The 24,687-nt window shown below is 42.8% G+C and overlaps 1 protein-coding gene across 1 annotated transcript in view; it reads right to left on the reverse strand.

The window, feature by feature from the left end:
- Positions 1-7,227: 7,227 nt before the first annotated feature.
- The window catches only part of COL9A1 (collagen type IX alpha 1 chain), a 104,141-nt gene continuing 86,681 nt past the window's right edge, over positions 7,228-24,687 (reverse strand). Inside the window, exons 34-38 of the mRNA XM_074947920.1 lie at positions 22,417-22,563; positions 21,201-21,255; positions 18,393-18,581; positions 10,334-10,411; positions 7,228-8,375 (exon numbers count right to left, since the gene is read on the reverse strand). Of these exons, the coding sequence (XP_074804021.1) occupies positions 8,191-8,375; positions 10,334-10,411; positions 18,393-18,581; positions 21,201-21,255; positions 22,417-22,563 (654 nt within the window). The 3' untranslated portion in view covers positions 7,228-8,190. The remainder of the gene's footprint in view (positions 8,376-10,333; positions 10,412-18,392; positions 18,582-21,200; positions 21,256-22,416; positions 22,564-24,687) is intronic.

Consider the following 24,687-nt stretch of genomic DNA (forward strand, 5'->3'; position numbering starts at 1 on the left):
TAATGGTTTATACCCATTTCGCAGATGTGACAATGACAACACAAGGTTCAGAGTCAGGTAGCCTTTCCCTTTCTTGTCTTTTAAAGTACAAAAGAGATCATTAAGGCCAGGGTCAGTGGAAGAACCGTCGACCTAGCTACCACCTCTCAGGGAGATTGATTAACTTCAGCGACAGGAGAACCTCTCCCATTGCTGTAGTAAGTGTCTACACTGACGCGCTGCAGCAGCGCAGCTGTATCAGAGTAGCTGTGCTGCTATAGCAGTTTCAGTGTAGACATAGCCTCAGCCACAAATGAGTAAATATAAGTTTTGCTATTCCCTATGGCCAGTATTTTCAAATGTAATTGCCTACAGTTGAATATCTGGGCTGAAATCATGGCTTCTTTGAAGTCAACGTGAGTTTAACTTCAGCGGAGCCAGGATTTCACTCCTAATCTGTGTATGGACACCTCAGTGTGGACTGATTTTTCAGAGGTTCCACTGACTTCCATCGTAGTTACAGGTAGATACTCAGCCCATCTGAAAATCAGATAATCTAGTTACTTGTCTAAATATGGGTTAATATAGGTGCCTATTTTTAGATACCTGCATTTGAAAATTTTATATAAATGTCCAACTCTCCCATGAGGAAAAGAGGCTAGATGGAGTTTGAAAGGGCACTCGGCAGCATTTTGACCAGTAATGATGATTTTCTTCTCAAGATAAAGTTAGCTGCCTCAGCAAGCTCACTGCACCTATTGTCTAAGGTTTTCAGTCTTTATCGATAATTTCACAGAAATGCAGATTACGGCAAGGTTTTCTTCTTACTGTAGCTATATTCAAATTAAAGAACTGAAAAATAAAGGATTATGACAAAATTAAAATGGGAGTGGAAAGGGCCTTGCAAAAGAAGAGAACTGATGTACATCTTGTCTCTCTTCCATCTCTTTGTTGCCTGTGACACTGTAACAGAGAACACAGTGACCTTATTTTAAGCAACAGCTTAGAGAAAGGAAGCAAAGTACCCATGGCCAGTTAATAATACCAAAACCAGTGGCATCCATCATCTCCTTGACATATCCAGTCATCAGGTCAAGGTTTCACGCAATTACTCCAGCAATTAAAAACATATTTGTATGAGTGTGATATTTTCTTGTACCATGTAGCATAACTACTAGCTGCTACTAGGAAAAATTCATAATGTCTATCAAACCAAGACACAGAGTCCATTGGTCCAAAAGGACTTAAGCAACAAACTGCCACTTTAGGTACCTAAATCCCAGAATCAGGGCCCTCCTCCTCTTCCCCTCCCCACACCTATCTTCTTGCAAAAATGGCATAGGCACCTAACCTCAAGAGAGGTTTTGCAGCTGAGAATCCCAAGCAAAGGGAGGTACCTCCCTCCAGCCCAGAGTTAGGCTGAGGGGCAGGGCTTAGAACACACACCTCTTCTTTACATCTCCTATTAGGTAACTTTGGTGAGCAGCCACGTAGCACACGGGTTTTTGTGAATGCCATTCTGAGGCACCTGGCTCTCCCCATTCATTCTGCACGGAGGCTTTTTGAATCCCAGTGATTTTTTTAGCTATAATGAAGCTGAGCATTACCATACTTACATTTTTTGTAGCCCATGGTTTCTCGCTCCGTCTCTTTCTTCCTGACAAAGTAGCCTTGTTTCATCTAGTGCCTTTTTCCTCAGAGGGAGCTCTAGAGTGGTGGCAGAAAGCCAGATTCCACTCTTTTACACCCATGCAACCTCAGATCCAAGAAATGAAATATTTGCAGCACTCAAAATCTCTACTCTATAGTAACCCAACTGTCCAGACCAACAATAAACCATGACTAAAAATAAAGCATCTGTAATCAACTGTTAGAATCATAGAACAATAGGATTAGAAGGGACCGCAGGGTCATCTAGTCTAACCCTATGCCAAGATGAAGGATTTGTTGTATCTAAACCATCCAAGACAGATGGCTATCCAGCCTCCTTTTGTAAGCATCCAGTGAAGAAGCTTCCACAACCTCCCTAGGCCGTCTGTTTCATTGTCCTACTGTTCTTACAGCTGGGAAGTTTTTCCTGAGATTTAATCTAAATCTGCCATGCTGTAGTTTAAACCCATTTCCTCTAGTCCTGCCCTCTGTGGCAAAACAGAACAACTTTTCTCCCTCTTTTTTATGGCAACCTTTCAAGTATTTGAAGACTGGTATCATGCCCTCCCACCCCCCACCCCCCCATTTAGCTCCTCTTTTCCAAGCTAAACATACCCAGTTCCTTCAGCCTTTGCTCATATGACTTGGATTTCATCCCTTTGATCATCTTTGTCACTCACCTCTGGATCCTTCCCAGTTTCTCCACATTGTTTCAGTACATTGGTGACCAAAACTGGATGCAGTGCTCCAGCTGAGGCCCAACCAACACCAAGTAAAGCGCTAGTATCACCTCCTCTGACTTGCATGCTATGTCTCTGTTAATGCGACATAAAATTGCATTTGCTTCTTTTTGCAACAGCATCGCATTGCTGAGGCTCTGTCTACACTATGCCTTATGTCAGTATAACTTTGTTGCTCAGGGGTGTGAGAAAAAATCCCCCTGAGTGACATAAATTACACTGACATAAGCGCTGGTTTGGACAGCGCTATGCTGGCGGGAGCACTTTTCCCATCAACATGGCTACCACTGCTCATTGGGGGTGGATTAATTAAGTCAATGGGAGAGCTCTTTCCCGTCATCTTAGAGCTACTACACTAGACAGCTGAGAATGGCGCAGTTGCATTGGTACAGCTGCACTGCTATAAGCTCTCTAGTATAGACATAGCCTGACTTGTATTGAGGTTGTGATTCACCACAACTCTCAGATCGTTCTCCACAGTGCTGCTGCCAAGCCAGTTATCCCCCATTCTGTATTTGTGCATTTGGTTTTTCTTCCCTAAATGTAGCACCTTACATTTGTCATTTTGTAGTCTATAGCCCAGCTCTCCAATTTATCAAGAATCCTCTGAATTTTTGCTCTATCCTCCAAAGCATTGTCAAACCCCCTCCCCAGCTTTGTGTCATCTGCAAATTTAATCAAAAAGCTATCTATTCCTACATTCAGGTCATTAATAAAGATGTTAAACAACATAAGACCCAGAACGTATCCCTGTGGAACCCCACTTGAGACCTCCCTCCAATCTGACCCCTTTCCATTAATAGTTACTCGTTGTTTAGCCAATATATGTATCCACTTAATGGTAGTTCCACCAAGCCCATATTTCTCCAGCTTACTTATCAGAATGTCATGTGGGACTGTGTCAGAAGCCTTGCTGAACTCCAGGTATAATTGCAACTCTTAACTAGCAATGAAAAAAATGCATGTGAATCTTTCACACTAAATGTCTTTTAGATAAGTATTTGAAAAGGGAATGACTGGGAGCCCCTGTGCCCAACATCAAGTGCCTCCTGCCCTGAGAGTGGAGAACCACTGATGCCTCTTGGTGCAATTGCACATGCTGCAGTTCTTTGGCTGATAGCCTAATAAGTGATACATCAGACTAGACATATTAATTGAATCCTGATCTGAGTGTGATGAGTTGATTAATCATAAGCAGGCATTACATTTGTATTTAACAGGAAGCAATATTTTGCTGCTGTTTCACATGTTGATAAGGCCTCAGCTGGAGCATTGCGTCCAGTTCTGGGTGCCACATTTCAGGAAAGATGTGGACAAATTGGAGAAAGTCCAGAGAAGGGCAACAAAAATTAGTAAAGGTCTAGAAAACATGACCTATGAGGGAAGATTGAAAAAAAACTGGGTTTGCTTAGTCTTAGGAAAGAGAAGACTTAGAGGGGACATGATAACAGTTTTCAAGTACATAAAAGATTGTTACAAGGAGGAGGGAGAAAAATTGTTCTTCTTAACCTCTGAGGATAGGACAAGAAGCAATGGGCTTAAACTTCAGCAAGGGAGGTTTAGGTTGGACATTAGGTAAAACTTCCTGTCAGGGCGGTTAAGCCTGGAATGAATTGCCTAGGGAGGTTGTGGAATCTCCATCATTGGAGGTTTTAAGAGCCGGTTACACGACACCTGTCAGGAATGGTCTAGTTACTACTTAGTCCTGCCTTGACTGCAGGGGACCGGACTAGATGACCTATTGAGGTTCCTTCCAGTCCTACACTTCTGTGATTCTATGATTCTACACCTAACCTGGAGTGCAGTAGAGCTAATTGTGCTATTTCTCATTATGCAATCAGATTATAGGAATTAAAGTAGGTGCAATCATACCCCTGATTAGTGACTCCCATTAGACTTAACTCACTGTTGTGTCAGAGATTTGGAATGAAAATCAAAGGTAGGTGATGCCAGCACTTCTTCAGCTCTTTTCTTGTTAAGTGTCAATGAGCTTCTATTTGTTTTGGGCAATGTCCACATTATAGACTCTGCTTAACAATAACCCATGTCACTTCTTCTTTTCTTTGTTTCCTTGTTCTTTCTTGATATTTCCACTTGGATTTTTATATACATATAGATTACATATCGTTGTCATCCATATATATTGTGACCAGTGGGACCTCAGTCCGTGTTGCATATACTTGACTATTCATGGGACTGAGGATTTACTGGTCAGTTTTATTTTGCTTTTTAAACTAGAAATTCATTTTCCAGTTCAGCTCCAAAGTAGAAATTCTGCTGCAAAATCATAAGTTATCCACTTAACGGAAGTTTGCGTTGAATTGAACCCAGAATGTCAAATGTGTTTATTGTAATAGTTCTATTTTATTTATTTATTTTATATATGTGGTTAAGTTTTCTACCTTACATCGGTCATTTCTATTGTGGAATTTTTAGCATTTTAAGACGGTAATAATTTTTTTAAAGCAGTTGGATGTTTTTTGTCTTTAAAATGTTTCTTTTTCTTCCACTTCTTCCTGATGTTACTATATTACATTTGGAGAAATAGTTTTCAGTCTGTTATCAGGTTTTTCTGTCCTTGTAACAGTTTTACACATTTTATTACATTGATATAGTCCAAATAAAAGTTTGTTGGTGAAACTATAACGTTGTATTCATCTTCTATTGAATTCATTGTGGTCCCTGTTCTTTGAGGAGCTAAGCAATCACAGGAAATTGAAAGTACTCAGCACCTCGCAGGATTGCACCTTCCTCTTAAACTAGTTGGGGTTTTTCAATAAAAGTTGATCTATCTGTGGAAAACACCGGCCAACTTCTACTTACTAATTAACCCTCCTTTGTGGGTGAACAAACTAATTGCCTTACATCAAAGTGCTGAGCTGTATTTCCAAAGAATCAAACTCCCTGGGGCAGATCCTGCATTGTTGACCTCACGGGAGTATTAGAGTAGAGGACTTTAGCTGAGAGGCAATGTGGTGTAGTGGACAGAGCACTTGGCTGTGATGCTGGAAGCCTGGCTTCTATGCTCGGCTCTACCAGCATCCTGCTGTGACCTTGGGCAATTTCCTTTGTCTATCTTGGCCATTTAGACTGTAAGCATTTGGGGGTAGGTACTCTCCTACTATCAGTGTGTATACAGTGTCTCAGCCCGGGTACTGGTTGGGGAATCTAGGCCATACCATAATACTAGTAATAATTATTATTTCTGCGGCACCTTAATTTATTGTTAAGGTTGAGTTGTTTTGTTCTTAAAGCAGAGATTCAACCTTTTAGTTATGTAGTATGACAAATACAGTGTATTCTCTCCAAAGTTACATTTACTGAGTACTGAATGAATTTTACTGAATATTTACAAGTAAATCTCTCAGAATAATTTTTTTAAATGGATCCTTTAAGAAACTCAGCATTCAATGTCAGACCATTTTGTCCCAAAAGCTCACAGTTAGGCCACTATCTGACTACACAAGAGTGGCAGATACATGAAGCTTGAATACATTTTGTGCAATGGGTCATTTTTTTAAAAAAATAGGATTAATTGGCTTTTCCCCATTATTTATCATAACTTGAAGTTTCTCCTTCAGCAGAGGCTGAAGAAGTCTCTTTCGGAGCATCTCAAAACGGCTGCTCTCTCCCGTTATTCTCAATGGCACTAAGGCCGCTGGCTGCCCCTAGCAAAGATGGCTGCTGCAGGAGAATGGAGCGGGATGCAGGAGGGCAGGTACTGTTGGGGAAAGGTGTTATGGCAATTTCACAGTTAACTCATCCTCCTCCTTTAAGGTCTTAACATCTTTTAAAATGTATTTCAAAATTTGCCAGGGGACAGCCAGCTGAACCTCCCATTGTTACTTATTTTTACATCCTTACAGATTCCCTATCCTGATCCAGTCTAACTGTTGGAATTTATAGGAATAGGTGGTCCACAGCAGACATGTTCATAAGTGCCACCACACACGCGCGCACAGCACAGGCTGCGGACCTGCTTGGGGCCATGAACCAATTTTGTGTACTTTTCTTCTTTTGTCCTTATTGTCTTCCCAAAGGTACATCCTGTAACTGCCTTATTGCTGTTGTAACACAAAGATCTATTGCAGCAGCCACCAAAACTAGAGAGTTCCTCTCCTCCTATTGTGATCTGCTTCAACCACTGCAGTGGTAATATTTCCATAGTTAGACAATACATTTCAACTTAAGCATGTGCTTCAGTGCTTTGCTGGATCTGCCACCACATCCTCTGGGTATGTGCCTGAAACAAGAAGTAACTGACTTTTTTGGAGGTGGGAAAGCGTTCTGGTTGCCATTGTTCTGGTAGGTATTAATTTCATTACTGCCCTCAGAGGAATTACTCAGAAATATGTTGAGCTTTAATGTACAGTCCCATCAAGTGAAAGTGTTTCAAGTACATTTTATTTCAGGATTCCCCTCCTTTCCTCCCCGCCACACACACTGATCTTGTTTGCATTTTCTGGGCAAAACTTACAACCTAGTGGACTGATTCCCCCCGCCCCCCATCATTTTTATTTCCTGTCACAAAAATGTGAAGAATTTTAAGCATAAGCAAAAAAAGTGAAGAACTGGAAGACATTAATATCTGTGGCACCTGTACCCAGGTGTAGATTTTAAAATTATTTGGAAACTAATGGCAACAGGGGAAAATAGCATTAAATCAGGACAGTTTTATTTCTGTCTCAAGAGAGGAAACGTTAGAGAAGTTATATATTCCAAAACACACAAACTTTAATTTACACACTAGAGAGAAACAAAAATATCCACATTGCACATTTTTCTCTAGCAATGGCGTTGTAATAGAAAAGGGAAACAGGGATGTCTCTATGGGATAGACTCTACCTGAACTATTTCTTTTAATTGTCGTCTATATGACCATTCATACAAAAACATGCAAGGGGTTAAGAAATATGATTTATTTCTTCCTTTTGTACAACCAGAGATGTCACTTTAGACCTTTAAAATAAATAATCTCAAACTCATTTATTTCTGGCTATTAAAATTCCCTTCACAGTGGCTTCTTGCCTTCTTAGTTTGATTTCACATAGAAGGACCTGAGAAGGAGCAGGCTTCATATAAAAGTGGGGACTCAACACAAATTGGAGGCAAAAATGAAAACCGGAATTATGTATAAAGGTTGTTGTACATGACATATTCATGATAACCCAGTGATCACACATTTACAGAGATTTACAGCATACAAAGTATTCAGTGTGGCATGTTTTTACAGGAAGGGTCTGGCAGCCATGTTTGTACAATTTAAATCACAGTGATTGGAGACAGAGGCTTAGTATACATTGTACAACACATACACATGGTGAAATGAATGTAGCTGAGATGATCTGATTAGTTCAGTTCAGCTCCATGGAATTTATTTTACAAGTGTATCAAAAAAAGTAACAGCTACAACTGAGATAAACAAACCATTCTGTCTTTTTTATTTAGTTGATGCCCTAAGACACAGTACATCACTGTACATCACATGGGAGGGAAAGGGAGAGGGGAAAGAAGTGACTGGGAAAGGGCTTTATTTATTTTAAAAATAAATTGGTTTAAGACAACTGCCTTGTTATCTCCAAGGGGAAGAGAGAGCCAAAGGGTCTTGCCTGTGTAGTTTTGTAAGCACCATCATTCCAAATTTGGTTGCCTTTTTGTAAGAACATACAAACAATGTGTTTAAAGTATGTCCTATTGAAGCCTTGGATGCTAGGTTTCTCCTTCTTGTTTGGTAGGTTTTTCCTCCATTTTTTTTTTATTGTCAGCTGTACGTGCAGAGAATAAACTGATACTAATGTTTCACAGCACTTGCATTGCACTTTCATGGCCCTTTCACGTTCTTACCAGCTCTCTGTCCAGCTTGCACTGTGCAAGATGATGGCTCACAATATCCCGGAGGACCAGCAGGACCTGGAGGACCAGGTACCCCAGGCTGACCAGCCACTCCTGGTGGGCCTCGTTCACCATCACGGCCTTCCCTTCCATAGCTGGGTTTGCCGGGTTCACCTGGAAGAATGGACATATATGTAAACAGAAGCACTACATGGCAGGTATAAAATGTGGATCATTGTTTTATTTAAAGTTTGGTTTTGTTCTTAAAAGTGACTGTGAAAATGGCTTTCCATGTTTACTGTCTGTGAGTTCTATATAAAATGTATTCCCTTTACACATTAAGAGATGTTTCTCTATCAGCCATCCCTCCAAACTCAACCTGAGCTTGGCTGGGTTCTCACGTATTACAAGCAATAAAGTTTCTATAGGCCAAATTCTCCCCACAGTTACCTCTGTCCAGCTCCACTGCCATCAACAGCGTTACAGTGTTAATGATTAGAACCTAGTGAACAATTCTGTTGATTATGCACAAGAAGGATAGAATCCAGGCTATTAACTCAATAGAGCTAACAGGAATAAAAAGCACTACAAAAATATTGTGTCCGTTAGTCAGATGTGACTCTCAGTACACAGGGTGCAGATGTGTTGAGTAGCAAGATGCATTTTTATGTATTTCTCCTTAAATTGTCAATGGATTGATGAAATAATAAGCAATTTCTGTAAGTTTCTTCCAGTGGTACATTTATATTATATAAACTGAGGTTTTCAGACATCCCAAACATCTGTGTTTGCTAATAAGTGAAATTATTATCCTTGTTACACAGAGAAGGATATTCATTAGCTTCTATCCATATATATACAGTAACTCCTCACTTAACGTTGTAGTTATGGTCCTGAAAAATGTGACTTTAAGCGAAATAATGTTAAGCGAATCCAATTTCCCCATAAGAATTAATGTAAATAGGGGGGTTTAGGTTCTGGGGATTTTTTTTTCACCAGACAAAAGACTACATATATATATACACACACACACACACAAACACACAGAGTATAAGTTTTAAACAAACAGTTTAATACTGTACACAGCAATGATGATTGTGAAGCCTGATTGAGGTGGTGAAGTCAGAGGGTGGAAGAGGGTGGGATATTTCCCAGGGAATGCCTTGCTGCTAAATGATGAACTAGAACAGCTGAGCCCTCAAGGGTTAACACATTGTTGTTAATGTAGCCTCACACTCTACAAGGCAGCACAAAGGGAGGGAGGGGAGACAGCATGGCAGAGAGAGACAGAGACTCACACCGTGTGTGTGCGAGAGAGATGTGCATTACTGACCCCACTCTAAGTACACTGCCTTTTTAAGTAGATCACCATTTGAGACAGCAGCTTCTGCCAGCAAGCTCCCTCCGTCCTGAGCCCTGTTGTGTCCCCCACTTGCTCTGTGGAGATGGGGTAAGTGGGGTGCAGGAGCAAGGGGGAGGGGGACACCCTGACATTAGCCCCCATCTTCTCAACATAACGAAACAACGTTAACCGGGACGACTTTAAGTGAGGAGTTACTGTACTCAGAAATGTGTGGGAGTCAGAACTCCTTATATTGAAAATGAATGTACTTCTTCATTTAACCACTAGAGGGCAGTTGTGTTACATTTATGAGCATAAATCTGGGTTCTGGAATTCTGTGACACAACATGGCAATTAATGACCACAAAAGTAAAGAAGAATTGTAATTTGAAGCCCCAGAATTGTAAACGGAGGCTTTGAGGACTCCACTGTTGCTGATGGGTAGGATTCTTTCATTTTTTGTGGTTGTCATTATGGGAATTGCATATCTGACATTTTTTGATTTACACACACTGGTCCCAATCCTGATCCCTTTGAAACCAATGGGAGTTTTGTCATTGACTTCAATGGTAACAGGATAAGGCCCAGGCCCATTTCTCTTACTATGATGATGATAATTCTTGTTCATAACAGTGTAACTGTTTCTATACAATATAAAAATACAGACATACAGCTGATTCCTTAACAAATGCCTACACTTGAATTTTTTGAAAATAATAATGTCAGTTCCTTCCCCCCTTCCCCCCTTATATATTCCTCTTATCACCTCCATACATCCCTGAATATTTACCTGGAAGACCTGTTGTTCCAGGTAAGCCTTTGGGTCCTCTGCCTGGAAATCCTCTCTCCCCCTTTTCACCAGCTTCACCTGAGGTAAATTAGTGAAATGTCATTCACAGTCTGTGCAAAGCAGTTTTTTCTACCTCAAGGCGTTTAACTATCAGAACAACTGACTCTTTGAGAAGGGGAGTTTTGCAGAGGACTCACTTGGTGAGGTGCAGCGCAAGCATGTCTGAGTGGTGGCCTGACTTACATTCTTTGTAACTTCTGCTGGTAAAAAAGAAAAGCTTCCAAGCTACACAGAGCTCTTCTTCAGGTCTGTGTAGCTCGAAAGCTTGTCCCTCTCATCCAGAGTTGCTGGTCCAATAAAATGTATTACCTCACCCAACTCATCTAATATCCTGAGACCAGCTCGACTACAGCAACACTGCAAACAACAGTGAATTATATTCTTGTAAAAATTCAATGTGGATTCAGCATATTACTATCCCTAACGGTTACACTCAAGGGCAGACACATTAAAAAAAACATTTTCCCTACGCTGACAATTGGGTTATACTATGTTTCATATAGTGCCACCCAATATAACTTGAGAGACTCTAGTCAAAAACAAAACATGAAGGACAAAACAGGCAAGCAATTCTGGGGGAAAGGCTGAAGTAGCTGGTGTAGGGGCCTTATTAGGCTACATGAGCTGGGCTACAAAGTACAATCGTTCTCAGGTGCTGGGTCCTGAGTTGGTTTGTGCATGGCTGCTTTGGATGTCATGGCTCCACATCCTAGGGCAGGAGAAAAAGAAGCCCATTCTTATTAGAATGTTCTCTGACATCCAAACTGGGTGTTAGGCACCTGAAAGAACAAGGGATTTAGAAAAGGAGGAGTTTCTTCTCTTGACATCGAAAGTACAGTCATGGTGCAGTAGACATTAGGATTAGATACTGTAGAAAAGAAAGCTCAATTAGATTTTCCTTTAGTAGAGTCACAGCCTTCCTTCAAAATCTGTTTCATACACTGCTTTGAACAAAGAAGAGGGAGAAGTCCCTTAAAAAACAGTGGGAGCAGGGGTGGGCTGCTACGGCGCACCGGTAAGAAGCCGGTACCGGCCCGTAAGTAGCCCACGTTAAAGTGCTGCCACGGCAGCGCTTTAATGTTGCTGCCCCTTCCCCCTCCTTCCATCGGCGGCCCTGCCGGTAGGGTCTCTGCCACCAATGGGGGAGCAGGGAGGGGCAACAACGTTAAAGCACAGCCGTCAAGGGGGGGGGGGTGGAGGGACAAAAGGGCAGCTGCCCTGCGTGGCAATTTAAAAGGGCCCAGGGCTCCCGGCCACCGCTGCCACTCCTGCAGCAACAGCCGGCGCCCGGGTCCTTTTGAATTGCCACCGGAGCCCCGGGTGGCAGGGGCCAGGCAACGCAGATGGGCTGGCTAGGGGAGGCTGACCCCTCCAGTCCCACCCCTTCCGGGGGCCAGAGCCAGCCCCCGTACCGGTAAGAATTTATGATTACTTTCACCCTTGATTGGGAGCTTTAAAATCTTTGCTACTTTGGCCATCTGGATTAAATGCTGTCCACCCCATATAGAGTCTTTGTAGATTCTTTCATCCTCTTTTGAAGAGACCTATGCAGTCCCTTGGCATTCTGCAGCTGGTAGAAAGTTAGTAGTTTAGCCCTTGAAGTATAAATCTAATAATGTTTGAAAAAGTTTAGAATAAAAACTACAGTGGTTTCTTTTCTTTTCATGGTCCTAACTCCCTACAGCCGGTATGGTGAGTTTGACTGAATAGCCAATTATCACTTAGTTAGAAAGGGCAAAGCAGAAACTTCTTGGGAAGTCACTTGAGCTGATGCTGTTGAGATAGCACACGTCTGAGGATGCATTGAGGATGGTGAATGTGTGCTACAGGAGGAAGCTGCTATCTCTAAATTTCAGAGAAGATTGCAGCTGCCCAGGCCACTTGGAGATTAACCCTGTCCTGGTAATTACAGCAGCCGGGAGCCTCGATGTCACGTAACCCATATATATTTTAGTACTCCTAACGACTGCAAATATTTTGGAATAGTGTTTACTTCCAGTTATAGACACATGCCTCTGCTCTTTGCACTAAACTCCTGAGTGTATCATTTTCAGCTGCACCCTCTGATAATTTTCTTCCAGTTATCTTTCTGACCTGCTTAAATGTGGCTTTCTACTGAATTTCCCTTTGTGGCTTCCTTCATTCCACCAATGTTGCTCTCACTAAAGACCTCCTCCTTCAGACCCAATCTTCTTAACCCTTGACACAGCTGATCACTCCTCACACACTCTGCTTCCAGATTTCCATTGCATTGTGCTCTTGCCTTTCTGACTATTCTTTTAGCATGCTCTTCTATGGCTCCATAATACTTGGTGACCCTGCTTGGACCTCGTTTCTTTTCTCTGGGTGACCTCTTCCAATCCCATGGGTTCACCTCTCTGCAAATAGCTCCCAACTATACCTTCCCCGTCCTCACTTTTCCCCCTGCATTCAGGACCACATCTTTGTTTGTCTCTATAACCTTTCGGTCACCACTGTGCATTCAGATGGTAACACTGATTCTCAGAGCATGGACCTGTTATTTGTTTGGCACAGTTTGCCTGCTGCAGAACACCATGTACCCTTTTGGCATTTATTAATAAAATAGTGCTAGAAGACAGGGATTATCACGTTCAGAGCCATACTGTGTATTTAGTTCAGATCAACAGCAGCATGTAATCCTTCTGCAGAATTGTTTTTTCCTTGACAGCAGTTAAAAACTCTTTCCATCTTCCAAAGCCAAACTAGCAAGATCAGAAGCACTTAGTATTTATCTGTGTTTCTAAGGCACTGATCACCTTGGTATCTAGGTGCCAAAGTAGAAATGTCTCAGATAGCTCCCCTAAACAAACAACATCAAAATGCTCCTGCAATTCCAGTTGTTTAGGTTTCACTGAAGCCTCTGCAGCAGATTTCCCTGCACTTATCTCACTTTCCTAGCCTAGTTCTCTTGCATTCAAGAGTGGGGAAATATTACCTGACCATTACGTGCAAGGAAACCTTTCTGTAAGGTTTCAATTACTGACAAATGTACCCCATTTCAGGTGATGGCTGTTTTAACAGCCTAAAAAACACTCTTTGCTACAAAAACTCTTGCATGGGATAGGACATATACTATCATAGAATCATAGAATCATAGAATATCAGGGTTGGAAGGGACCCCAGAAGGTCATCTAGTCCAACCCCCTGCTCGAAGCAGGACCAATTCCCAGTTAAATCATCCCAGCCAGGGCTTTGTCAAGCCTGACCTTAAAAACCTCTAAGGAAGGAGATTCTACCACCTCCCTAGGTAACACATTCCAGTGTTTCACCACCCTCTTAGTGAAAAAGTTTTTCCTAATATCCAATCTAAACCTCCCCCATTGCAATTTGAGACCATTACTCCTCGTTCTGTCATCTGCTACCATTGAGAACAGTCTAGAGCCATCCTCTTTGGAACCCCCTTTCAGGTAGTTGAAAGCAGCTATCAAATCCCCCCTCATTCTTCTCTTCTGCAGACTAAACAATCCCAGCTCCCTCAGCCTCTCCTCATAAGTCATGTGCTCTAGACCCCTAATCATTTTTGTTGCCCTTCGCTGGACTCTCTCCAATTTATCCACATCCTTCTTGTAGTGTGGGGCCCAAAACTGGACACAGTACTCCAGATGAGGCCTCACCAGTGTCGAATAGAGGGGAACGATCACGTCCCTCGATCTGCTCGCTATGCCCCTACTTATACATCCCAAAATGCCATTGGCCTTCTTGGCAACAAGGGCACACTGCTGACTCATATCCAGCTTCTCGTCCACTGTCACCCCTAGGTCTTTTTCTGCAGAACTGCTGCCTAGCCATTCGGTCCCTAGTCTGTAGCGGTGCATTGGATTCTTCCATCCTAAGTGTAGGACCCTGCACTTATCCTTATTGAACCTCATCAGATTTCTTTTGGCCCAATCCTCCAATCTGTCTAGGTCCTTCTGTATCCTATCCCTCCCCTCCAGCGTATCTACCACTCCTCCCAGTTTAGTATCATCCGCAAATTTGCTGAGAGTGCAATCCACACCATCCTCCAGATCATTTATGTAGATATTGAACAAAACCGGCCCTAGGACCGACCCCTGGGGCACTCCACTTGACACCGGCTGCCAACTAGACATGGAGCCATTGATCACTACCCGTTGAGCCCGACAATCTAGCCAGCTTTCTACCCACCTTATAGTGCATTCATCCAGCCCATACTTCCTTAACTTGCTGACAAGAATACTGTGGGAGACCGTGTCAAAAGCTTTGCTAAAGTCAAGAAACAATACATCCACTGCTTTCCCTTCATCCACAGAACCAGTAATCTCATCATAAAAGGCGATTAGATTAGTCAGGCATGACCTTCCCTTGGTGAATCCATGCTGACTGTTCCTGATCACTTTCCTCTCATGTAAGTGCTTCAGGATTGATTCTTTGAGGACCTGCTCCATGATTTTTCCAGGGACTGAGGTGAGGCTGACTGGCCTGTAGTTCCCAGGATCCTCCTTCTTCCCTTTTTTAAAGATTGGCACTACATTAGCCTTTTTCCAGTCATCCGGGACTTCCCCCGTTCGCCATGAGTTTTCAAAGATAATGGCCAAGGGCTCTGCAATCACAGCCGCCAATTCCTTCAGCACTCTCAGATGCAACTCGTCCGGCCCCATGGACTTGTGCACGTCCAGCTTTTCTAAATAGTCCCTAACCACCTCTATCTCCACAGAGGGCTGGCCATCTCTTCCCCATTTTGTGATGCCCAGCGCAGCAGTCTGGGAGCTGACCTTGTTAGTGAAAACAGAGGCAAAAGCAGCATTGAGTACATTAGCTTTTTCCACATCCTCTGTCACTAGGTTGCCTCCCTCATTCAGTAAGGGGCCCACACTTTCCTTGGCTTTCTTCTTGTTGCCAACATACCTGAAGAAACCCTTTTTGTTACTCTTGACATCTCTTGCTAGCTGCAGCTCCAGGTGCGATTTGGCCCTCTTGATATCTTTCCTACATGCCCGAGCAATATTTTTATACTCTTCCCTGGTCATATGTCCAACCTTCCACTTCTTGTAAGCTTCTTTTTTATGTTTAAGATCCGCTAGGATTTCACCATTAAGCCAAGCTGGTCGCCTGCCATGTTTACTATTCTTTCGACTCATCGGGATGGTTTGTCCCTGTAACCTCAACAGGGATTCCTTGAAATACAGCCAGCTCTCCTGGACTCCCTTCCCCTTTATGTTAGTCCCCCAGGGGATCCTGGCCATCTGTTCCCTGAGGGAGTCGAAGTCTGCTTTCCTGAAGTCCAGGGTCCGTATCCTGCTGCTTACCTTTCTTCCCTGCGTCAGGATCCTGAACTCAACCAACTCATGGTCACTGCCTCCCAGATTCCCATCCACTTTTGCTTCCCCCACTAATTCTACCCGGTTTGTGAGCAGCAGGTCACTGAGGTATTTAGAAATGCACCCACAAATTTACCAGAGGGTAACATGGAAGCCTGGTGTTATGGGAAGTTGCTTTTTCTAGTTGCTGTTTTTCATTTATTGTTTGTGCTTAAACTTTTCTTTCTTGTATTTTATCATTACATTTTTGCCCAGGTAAGAGTGTTCAGTATGTGAACCTTTGTGCCTCTGTTTTTTTTTTTTCTGCTTTGTAAGAAGAAAATGTGGGTGAGACTACATTATATATTCATAGATTCCTAGGCCAGAAGGGACCACTGTAATCATCTTGTCTGACCTCCTACATAACACAGGCCATAGAATTTCCTGAAAATAATTCCTTGCGCAATTCCTACATTAATGTATCTGCAGCTCTCTAGCACCACTGTAATTAAAGTTTGTGTTTTCCTTATATACTGTACCTCTCATCAGCGTTTTATATGATTTTGCTTTTGACAACAACTAACACTCCAATCCTGTTGCCCAGAGGGTTTTGCAAGGGAACAGAATTTTTAAAAGGACACTGTTGCTGCCCTTATTCAAGAATGAGAAGCGGAAAAAAAACACTGCTGGCTGGAAATAGAAATAAGTACTCCAGTTTTGCAGAAAATTTCCCCCAACCATCCTCTGAAGGCAAAACCCCCTGTCAGGAACAACAAATTATTAATTTAGATTAAATAAAGATTTGTAATACATTGGGTAAGCCAATTCCTTAACACAGATTTCACCTTTTCAAAGGATCAATAGATTTTGCAATGTACAGTGCAATGGTGCTGAATGTAGAATTTGTTTGATTATTATCGCAAAACAATAAGGAAGATTTGTCCATCGGTTGTAAGCTAAGAGATCTGATGGATTTAGAACGATAGGCTGATACTACCGTAAAGTTTAATGAATAAGTGATGTTTGTTGATGAAACATGGCTGGTTTTACATTCAGAGGGAGTATCAGCAGACAAAGAGCACCATCTGTGTGAGCTGCAAGATGATCATACTGGAGGCATGGTAAAAACTAAGCAGATGTAACATGACTAGGTAAATAAAAGAGAGAAGACTGTGAGGCTCTGTCTTCACTAGGAAAAAAAAAAGATGTATTTTCCTGCGAGTTCTCCTTCCTACTGTTTATCTCAACTTGAAAAGGTGTGAAATGCCAAGCTGCTTTGTCCACCGGAGGATTTTACCATGTATTAGCTACCACTAGTGTGGACACACCCTGAGGGGGGGAAGAGATACAATAAATGGGTGTGAGGAGGGTTCTTGGAATTAACTAGGAGGCAGGACCCTGCCATTTATTCATGATAGCCCCAATTCAGAAGTCCATCCCTAATCAGCACAGCAGTTAAGTATGTGATTAATTTAAAGTACATTGCTTAAGTGATTGGATGACTAGGGTTGGATTTAAGGCCAAATGCTTTGCTGAACTGAGGCTTACATGATTTTAGGCAAGTCATTTTGGGCCAGAGATTTAAAGGTATTTAGGGGTCTAGTGGGATTTTCAAAACTACCTAAGCATCTGGGTGTTAGGTGCCTCGATGCTTTTGAAAATCCCACTAGGCTCCTAAATACCTTTAAAAATTTGGCCCTTAGTCTCTCAGCCCTTTATCTTTCTATGCCTCAGAAAGTATGTCTACGCTGCAAAATACCACCAGCAGTAGCAAATCTCAGAGGCTGGGTATACAGCCTGGGGCTCATGCTACGGCACTAAAAATAGCAATGAGATGTTTCCAGTCGGGCTCTGAAATGTAGCGAGGAGGGTGGGTCTCAGAACCTGAGCTCAAGCCCAAGTGAGAACATATTCACTGCTATTTTTAGTGTCATATCTTGAGTCCCATGAGCCAGACTCCGTAGACCTAGGCTCAGAGACTTGCTGCCACAGAAGGCTTTTTTGCAGGCTAGACGTACCCAGAGACACTAGAACTCAAGGCTTAGTACAGGGGTGGCCAACCTGTGGTTCCAGAGCCGCATGCAGCTCTTCATGGGTTAATATATGGCTCCTTGCACAGGCGCTGACTCCGGGGATGGAGTTATAGATGCTAACTTTCCAGTGTGCTAGGGAGTGCTCAACCCCCTGCTCTGCCATGCCCTCCGTCTTCCCCCCTCCCCACCAGAGCCTCCTGAGCACCCCATAACAGCTGATTGCAGGAGGTGTGGGGACGGGGTGGGAGGCACTGATTGGTGGGGCTGCCAGTGGCAGGAGGCGCTGCAGGTTGGAGTGTGGGGAGCGAATGGGGGGCTGCTGACATATTACTGTGGCTCTTTGGCAATGTACATTGGTAAATTCTGGCTCCTTCTCAGGCTCAGGTTGGCCGCCCCGGCTTAGCAGTTTGATTTTAGGATTAATGCTGTAACCTCCTTTCTCTGCCTGCAAAGTGTCTGAATTTAAGTCTCTAATTTTTTCTCTCCTTATTGTTTACTTCAAAGTGCTCAAAGCTTTATGACCCGGACAACTCATGAGGCCATACTCTGTGTTGATTAATTTAGTTCCTTGTAATGTCAGCATCACTTCAGTGTGATTTGATTCCATACAATAAGTAAGTGACCTTACCAAAAAGCAGGAGGCATTTATGCTCAACAAATTAAAAAGCCTATTACAGCTTCTCTTACCTTTTGGACCTTTAAAACCAATCTCACCAGGAGGACCTTTAAGACCTGGCAAACCACGGGGTCCAATCTGTCCTGGAAAGCCATTTTCGCCAGGAGATCCGGGAGCACCTGGAGGTCCAGGTCGACCTGGAAGACCTGTAACACCTGATTCAGGCCTCCTAAGGCTGGCTGCTAGCTGAGCAAGCTGTTCTGTAAGAAAGAAACAGGAAGGGAGAAATTAAGAGACAGACCCTAAGTTAGCTGAGCAATAAGTGGCTTTCCCAAGCGTGTAAAGAGCATTTTGTATTTGATTGTCACTAAGGAAAAAGAATAGCTGACATACAGCAAATACTGTACCATGGAAGGTATTAGAGAAGGGTGAGGCATGACATCATACAATGTTTCTACAGGGCATTTTCCATAAGCCATGACACAGGAGGCTTCCGTGAGCCAGTGCTGTCCGTAGCAAGCTGCTTACTATGTACGTACCCTACAAAGTAGTGACTTGTGCCTTTTGAACCTCACATTCAAAACATTTTGTGGCTGTAAGAATCTAAAATGATCTAAATAAATTATACACATTGTAAAATGTCTATATGTAAAATTAATAAAATAGAAAATAAGAGTGTCTCTTTAAAGAGTGGGTGGATTTCAATTTACTATAGTTAATGTTAGGATCTGGCCTCAAAAAGAACGGCATAGAAAGAATACCCAAATAAGGAAGAAATATATCAGCCTACATATAACGCTAAGTCAAGACATGGCACACGAGGTAATTACAGAGAGCAGCTCCTAAATGCTAAAGTAGGGAGGCCCAGACAACCCCTTGGCACAGTTGCTCCCACCTGCAGAGGACACTCTGGGGGTCCTGAAACCTCGATAGGGAAGGCTGGGGCCTAGGCAGGAGTTGGTATGAGGGGATAAACATTGTCCCCTCCCAGATGTAAGGAGAGTCTGCAAAAAAGGATAATACAGGCTTTGGGGCAGCCATGGCAGATGGTCTATGCAGTTGGCTACAAGACTCTACAGGGATCTGTGCCTGAAGTGATAAACACCCATTTTTTCATGATTTGTGTGTATAAAAACAAACATCTTCTGTATTTTCCACAGTATGCATCCGACGAAGTGAGCTGTAGCTCACGAAAGCTTATGCTCAAATAGATTGGTTAGTCTCTAAGGTGCCACAAGTACTCCTTTTCTTTTTGCTCCACAGGGGAGGGCAGAGATAGTAACCCCTCCCCCAATGGGACCATAGTGAAAGAAGTCTGTGAGGGGATCATGACAGTGATTTCTCCTGGGGGCAGAGGGTTCCCATGAGAGGCTGTTCTCCAGCTCTTGTTTTAAAATTCTTACCAATCAATATCCATTGTGGATAGAGAGCTGGATCCTCTCCTAAGATCTGGCTGCTTAAATAGCTGCCTGGGGATTTCCATTGTGTAAGTGGGATCCGCAGGACATGTAAAGCCAGCATAGTAGCTCTAAGCCACCTCTCTTCCCCTCTTCTATGGACTGGGGTGGGGGGATGGCTTATCTGGGGAAAGGGAGGGTGTCTGAAGCACTGCTCTGCTCTGGCTAACCTTGGCTGATGGAAAAGTTCCATGGGGCTGTGGGCATCTGGGAGCAAGTCAGAGCAGCTCTGAGGCCGCTCTTACACTGGGAGTGGGACCAGCCTCTAGCCAGCCCCAGAATCAGGTTAATGTAAAGGTGGCTTAAAAGCTGCCTTTCCTCCCCACCTTGACATTTGGGTCCCTCACTGAGGGTATCTGTTAGACTGCAGCATCTGGCCTACCATGATGTTTTTTTCAAACCATAGTTTAATCCACTCTCCAATTTAATAAATAGAGATGCAAATTCTTGACATATAAACAGGTTTAGCAGAATTTGATTTTTATTTTCTTTATAACTTTGATGGATAATATCACTGGTTATTTTAATGTGAGATTTTTTCTATTTTTCTCCATTTAAATTTTCACAGTCCCTGCATCCATCAATAGTATTGCACAAGGTGTAAGTGAGGGAAATGTTTCTTTTATTGGTTATCTTCATTGGAAAGCATTCAATCCAAGAAAGAGTGTGCTGAACTCATCCAAATTCTACTTCCTTTACCCCAGGGAGATCAAACTCATTCTGTATATGGGGACAAATTCCATTTTTAATAAACATTACAGCTTTGAAGCACACTTAGCCCACAGCTGAGCTCTGAAGACAGTACAGGGTTTGCATAAAGATCAAGGGCACAGGATGGCCTTTGTGTAATAATTATATGTTGTCACAATTGTTTACACTTTGCTCAATAGCTTTTGTCACAGTGAATATCTCTTAGTGGGAAAATGTACTCAACTTTAGGACCACTACTATTTCTGGTCTTTATTTCTCTTCCTTCCCCTTCTGTATCCCTCTCCTTTGTGTCACCGCTTTTTTTCCCTTTGCATTTTCTTCCTTGCGGCAATTCCCAGTTCCTGCCTTTCTATGTGCTTTACTCCCACTCCTCCCTTATTCTTTCTGCTAAAATGATCAGCAATCAAATAGTTAATGGTCACATTTAAAATGCCATCATCAGGCTTTTGATGGAACACCCCCTTAAAATAAATGAAACAGGAGTGATTGTTCCAGGTTCTCTGTGGACTCTGGGTTAAACTTGCTTCACACTGGAAGATTATCTTTGCAACCAGGAGGTTAAAAAAAAATCAAAGCTTAGATTCTGCAGAATCTGAATATGTCAAATGGATCATACTAATAACATCAAGGAGGCTGTATCCAACCAGCAGACTGGTGTTTGACACCCCTGCTTTAAATGCATAAGAAAGATTAAACATTGCAATTATTTACCTTGCATGACTCTCATGCAGACCTGTTTAATGTGCTGATCTGTTGGCTCTCTACCCTGGGATAAAAAATATTTAATAGCAGTTAATATACAGTAGTTATTTATAAAATGAGAATGATACAATTAAGACTCTGGCTGGCTAATGATAGAAGTTCCAGTCCTTCAACCTTACACCTGTGACTAGTCCCACTGAAGTCAATGGGAGTATCAGTGTATGGACCACTTTTGTGATCTTGATACACACACATACCACAGGAAGGCATGCAGTGTGAGAACATGAATAGGAAAAGTGAGGCTGCAGACTGAGTACATAGGTTCCAGCTATTCAGATATGTGAGATTACTACACTGTAGCCAAGTGTCACATGAATCATAGTAATATTGGGCTGGAATCGACCTTGAGAAGACAAGTCCATCCCCTGCACTGGGGCAGGATCAGATAAACCTAGACCATCCCTGACAAGTGTCTGTCCAATTCTAAAACCTCCAATGATGGGAATTCCACTATCTCCCTTCGATAGTGTTCCAGAAATTAACTTCCTTAGAGTTAGAAAGTTTTCCTAATATCTAACCTAAATCTCCCTCGCTTCAGATTAAGCCCATTACTTTTTGTCCTACCTTCAATGGACATGGAGAACAATTGATCACAGTCCTCTTTATTACAGCCTTTAACATATTTGAAGACTTATCAGATTACCCCTCCCCCCGTCCTCTTTTCTCAAAACTAAACATGCCCAGTTTGTTTTAACCTTTCTTCACAGGCCAGGTTTTCTAAATCTTATAGTTTTTGTTGTTGTCTTTTGGATTCTCTTCAGTTTGTCCACATCTCTCTTAAATGTGATACCCAGAATTGGACATAGTACTCCACCTGATGCTTCAGCAGTACCAAGTAGATTGGGACAATTACCTCCCGTGTCTTACATATGACCCTCCTGCTAATACACCCCAGAATGATATTAGCCTTTCTCATAACTGCATCACACTGTTGACTCATATTCAATTTGTGATCCATTATCGACCCCAGATTCTTTTCAGTAGCACTACCACCTACAAAGGAAAAATGTATTTCAGATTGTGTGGGGTGTTTGAAGTCACCTGGGCTTCATGCGTAGGTCTCCAACCCACCAGCAGCAAACACATCTCTGTTATAACTACATACCTTGTTGTATGTGGTGTTTGAGAGACAGAAAAATCTATGTAACATAAAAATAGCACTTACTGCTGGACCCTGGCTGCCAGGCAGACCTGGAGCACCTTGTTCACCTTGCAAACCACGAGGTCCAGGTGAGCCTCGTAGCCCTTCTATGCCAGGCAGTCCACGACTTCCTTCAGGTCCACGAAGGCCAGGCTCACCAGGGTTACCAACCTACAAATGAGAGACAGTGACTTTGTATGATCTCATTTTTGCAATACAAGCCATACACTATGTTTCTGTAGTAACAGATACGCCATGTGCAGTGCCTATGCTTTCACACTGATGATGATGAAAGATGATGACCACCTCTGTCAAATTCCATTGGCTATTGTTTGACTCTGCTTTTGTTAAAGAAAAATATCCTTTCTGTTACAAAGGGAATAGCACGAGGGAAGGGATGCACTAAAATCCAGAATTAAAATGAAGGGTTGGCTAGTTGTTTATCAAACTTTCTATTACACATATCAGCCCACATTATTTTAAGATCTTGATGCTCCTCTGTGCAAGGTGAACCTGCATAGGGAAGTTGAAACCCTGTGGGTGAAATCCTGGCCCGATTGAAGTCAATGGCAAAACTCCTTTTGACCCCAATAGGATTAGAATTTTACCTCTTGTGTTTAAACTCTTATATAATTCTTCCTTCACAGATCAGGGGTGGATCTTCAGAGACAAGGGGCTTGTGCATGGAGACATTAGGCCTCCACATTATCACTTGTTTCCCCCAATGTCTTCCTCCAATAGGATCCCTTCACCTGCATCTGTCCTTAGAACAGCAGAAAGGAGGTAAGCATTATAACTTATTGCAGACTTTCTCTGCAGTAACTCACACCACATTCCTCCGTAGGAAGGAAAATCCCCCAGAGAGTTCTCATCCCTTCTTACCCCATGGACTCCCAAGGAGGAGCCGCTGCCGTGTCAAGAAAGGAAGGGGAAAGTACCATTGTGCTGGCATTGCCCTTTCTGTGGTAGCCAAGCTCAGCTCGGTGAGTACAGGCTACTGTAGTAGGGTCCTGTGAAACCCACATGTAAGGCTAAAAGGTCCCCAGACTAGTCACACTGCACAGAAAGACCAGTAATGTGCTTTTTAGGAGGGGAGAGTTCAGTCATCCAAGAATTTGTTCTCTTTGTGCCAGAGCAGAGCCACTGAAGCAAGCACACACGGTGTTCTGAGGACCTCAGCATCTTCATCTGGGGGAGCAATTATTTCCCCTGACAATGCAGCCCATAAACTGATTGGAACGAGATGCTTGTAAAACAAGCCCTTTACTGCCACTTGACAGGCCCAGGTAGTCACCTCCACAATGCTATATTACTTTAACAATCAGAGTCCCTGTAGCAGAACTAATTTTATATTAATTGCACAAATCCTATAATATTAAACACTTAAAAGTAGCCTAAGAACCAAAAAGGCCATAAACTAAGGAAGATGGAAGCATCCCATTTTGTATTATATAAATATAAATATTAGATACGCTGAAGAAAGGTAATCAAAGTAAGTTTAAGCTGCAGCCTCATGACCATAAGGAAGAAGCTTTTCTGCAATCATTTAGCTTTTCAAAGAAACAGAAATTAAGCAGGTTTCAGAGTAGCAGCCGTGTTAGTCTGTATTCGCAAAAAGAAAAGGAGTACTTGTGGCACCTTAGAGACTAACCAATTTATTTGAGCATGAGCTTTCGTGAGCTACAGCTCACTTCATGTATTTGAGCATAAGCTTTCGTGAGCTACAGCTCACTTCATCCGATGAAGTGAGCTGTAGCTCACGAAAGCTTATGTTCAGATAAATTGGTTAGTCTCTAAGGTGCCACAAGTCCTCCTTTTCTTTTTGCGAAACTAAGCCGTCGCTGTTAATGGCCAGAGCTCTTTGTACGCACTGAACAAAGAGGTGCAAGGATCTTGCAACCCCGATCTTTGCAGCCAAAGTAAAAACTGCATATGTTTAATAACAAAGTCTAGTTTGCAAGTCTGTCAAGGGTCTTGCATTCTTCCATCTCAGCTACCTGAGCTGCAGGAAGGCAGTAGGCATTTGCCTGAAATTTTGTCTTCTGATCACATGGAGCTGCTGTGGTGTCTGCTGGTCAGGAGCCAAGTGCTTCCTGGCTTGTTGCTCCCTCTGCTGAGCACAACCAGAAAGGAGCAGTGAGAAGAGGAGGTAGTGGCAGCACAAGGACAAGGTGAGAGACCCAACACTGGCTCCTGCATCCTCCTGCAGCTACAACAGCCTCCCCCATCACATTGCCCCAGCTAACTACTTCTAAGCACCAACCAGCAGCTACCTAACTCTAGCTGCCCCAGCAG

This window comes from Natator depressus, chromosome 3 (assembly GCF_965152275.1).
Source record: "Natator depressus isolate rNatDep1 chromosome 3, rNatDep2.hap1, whole genome shotgun sequence".
NCBI lineage: Eukaryota > Metazoa > Chordata > Testudines > Cheloniidae > Natator > Natator depressus.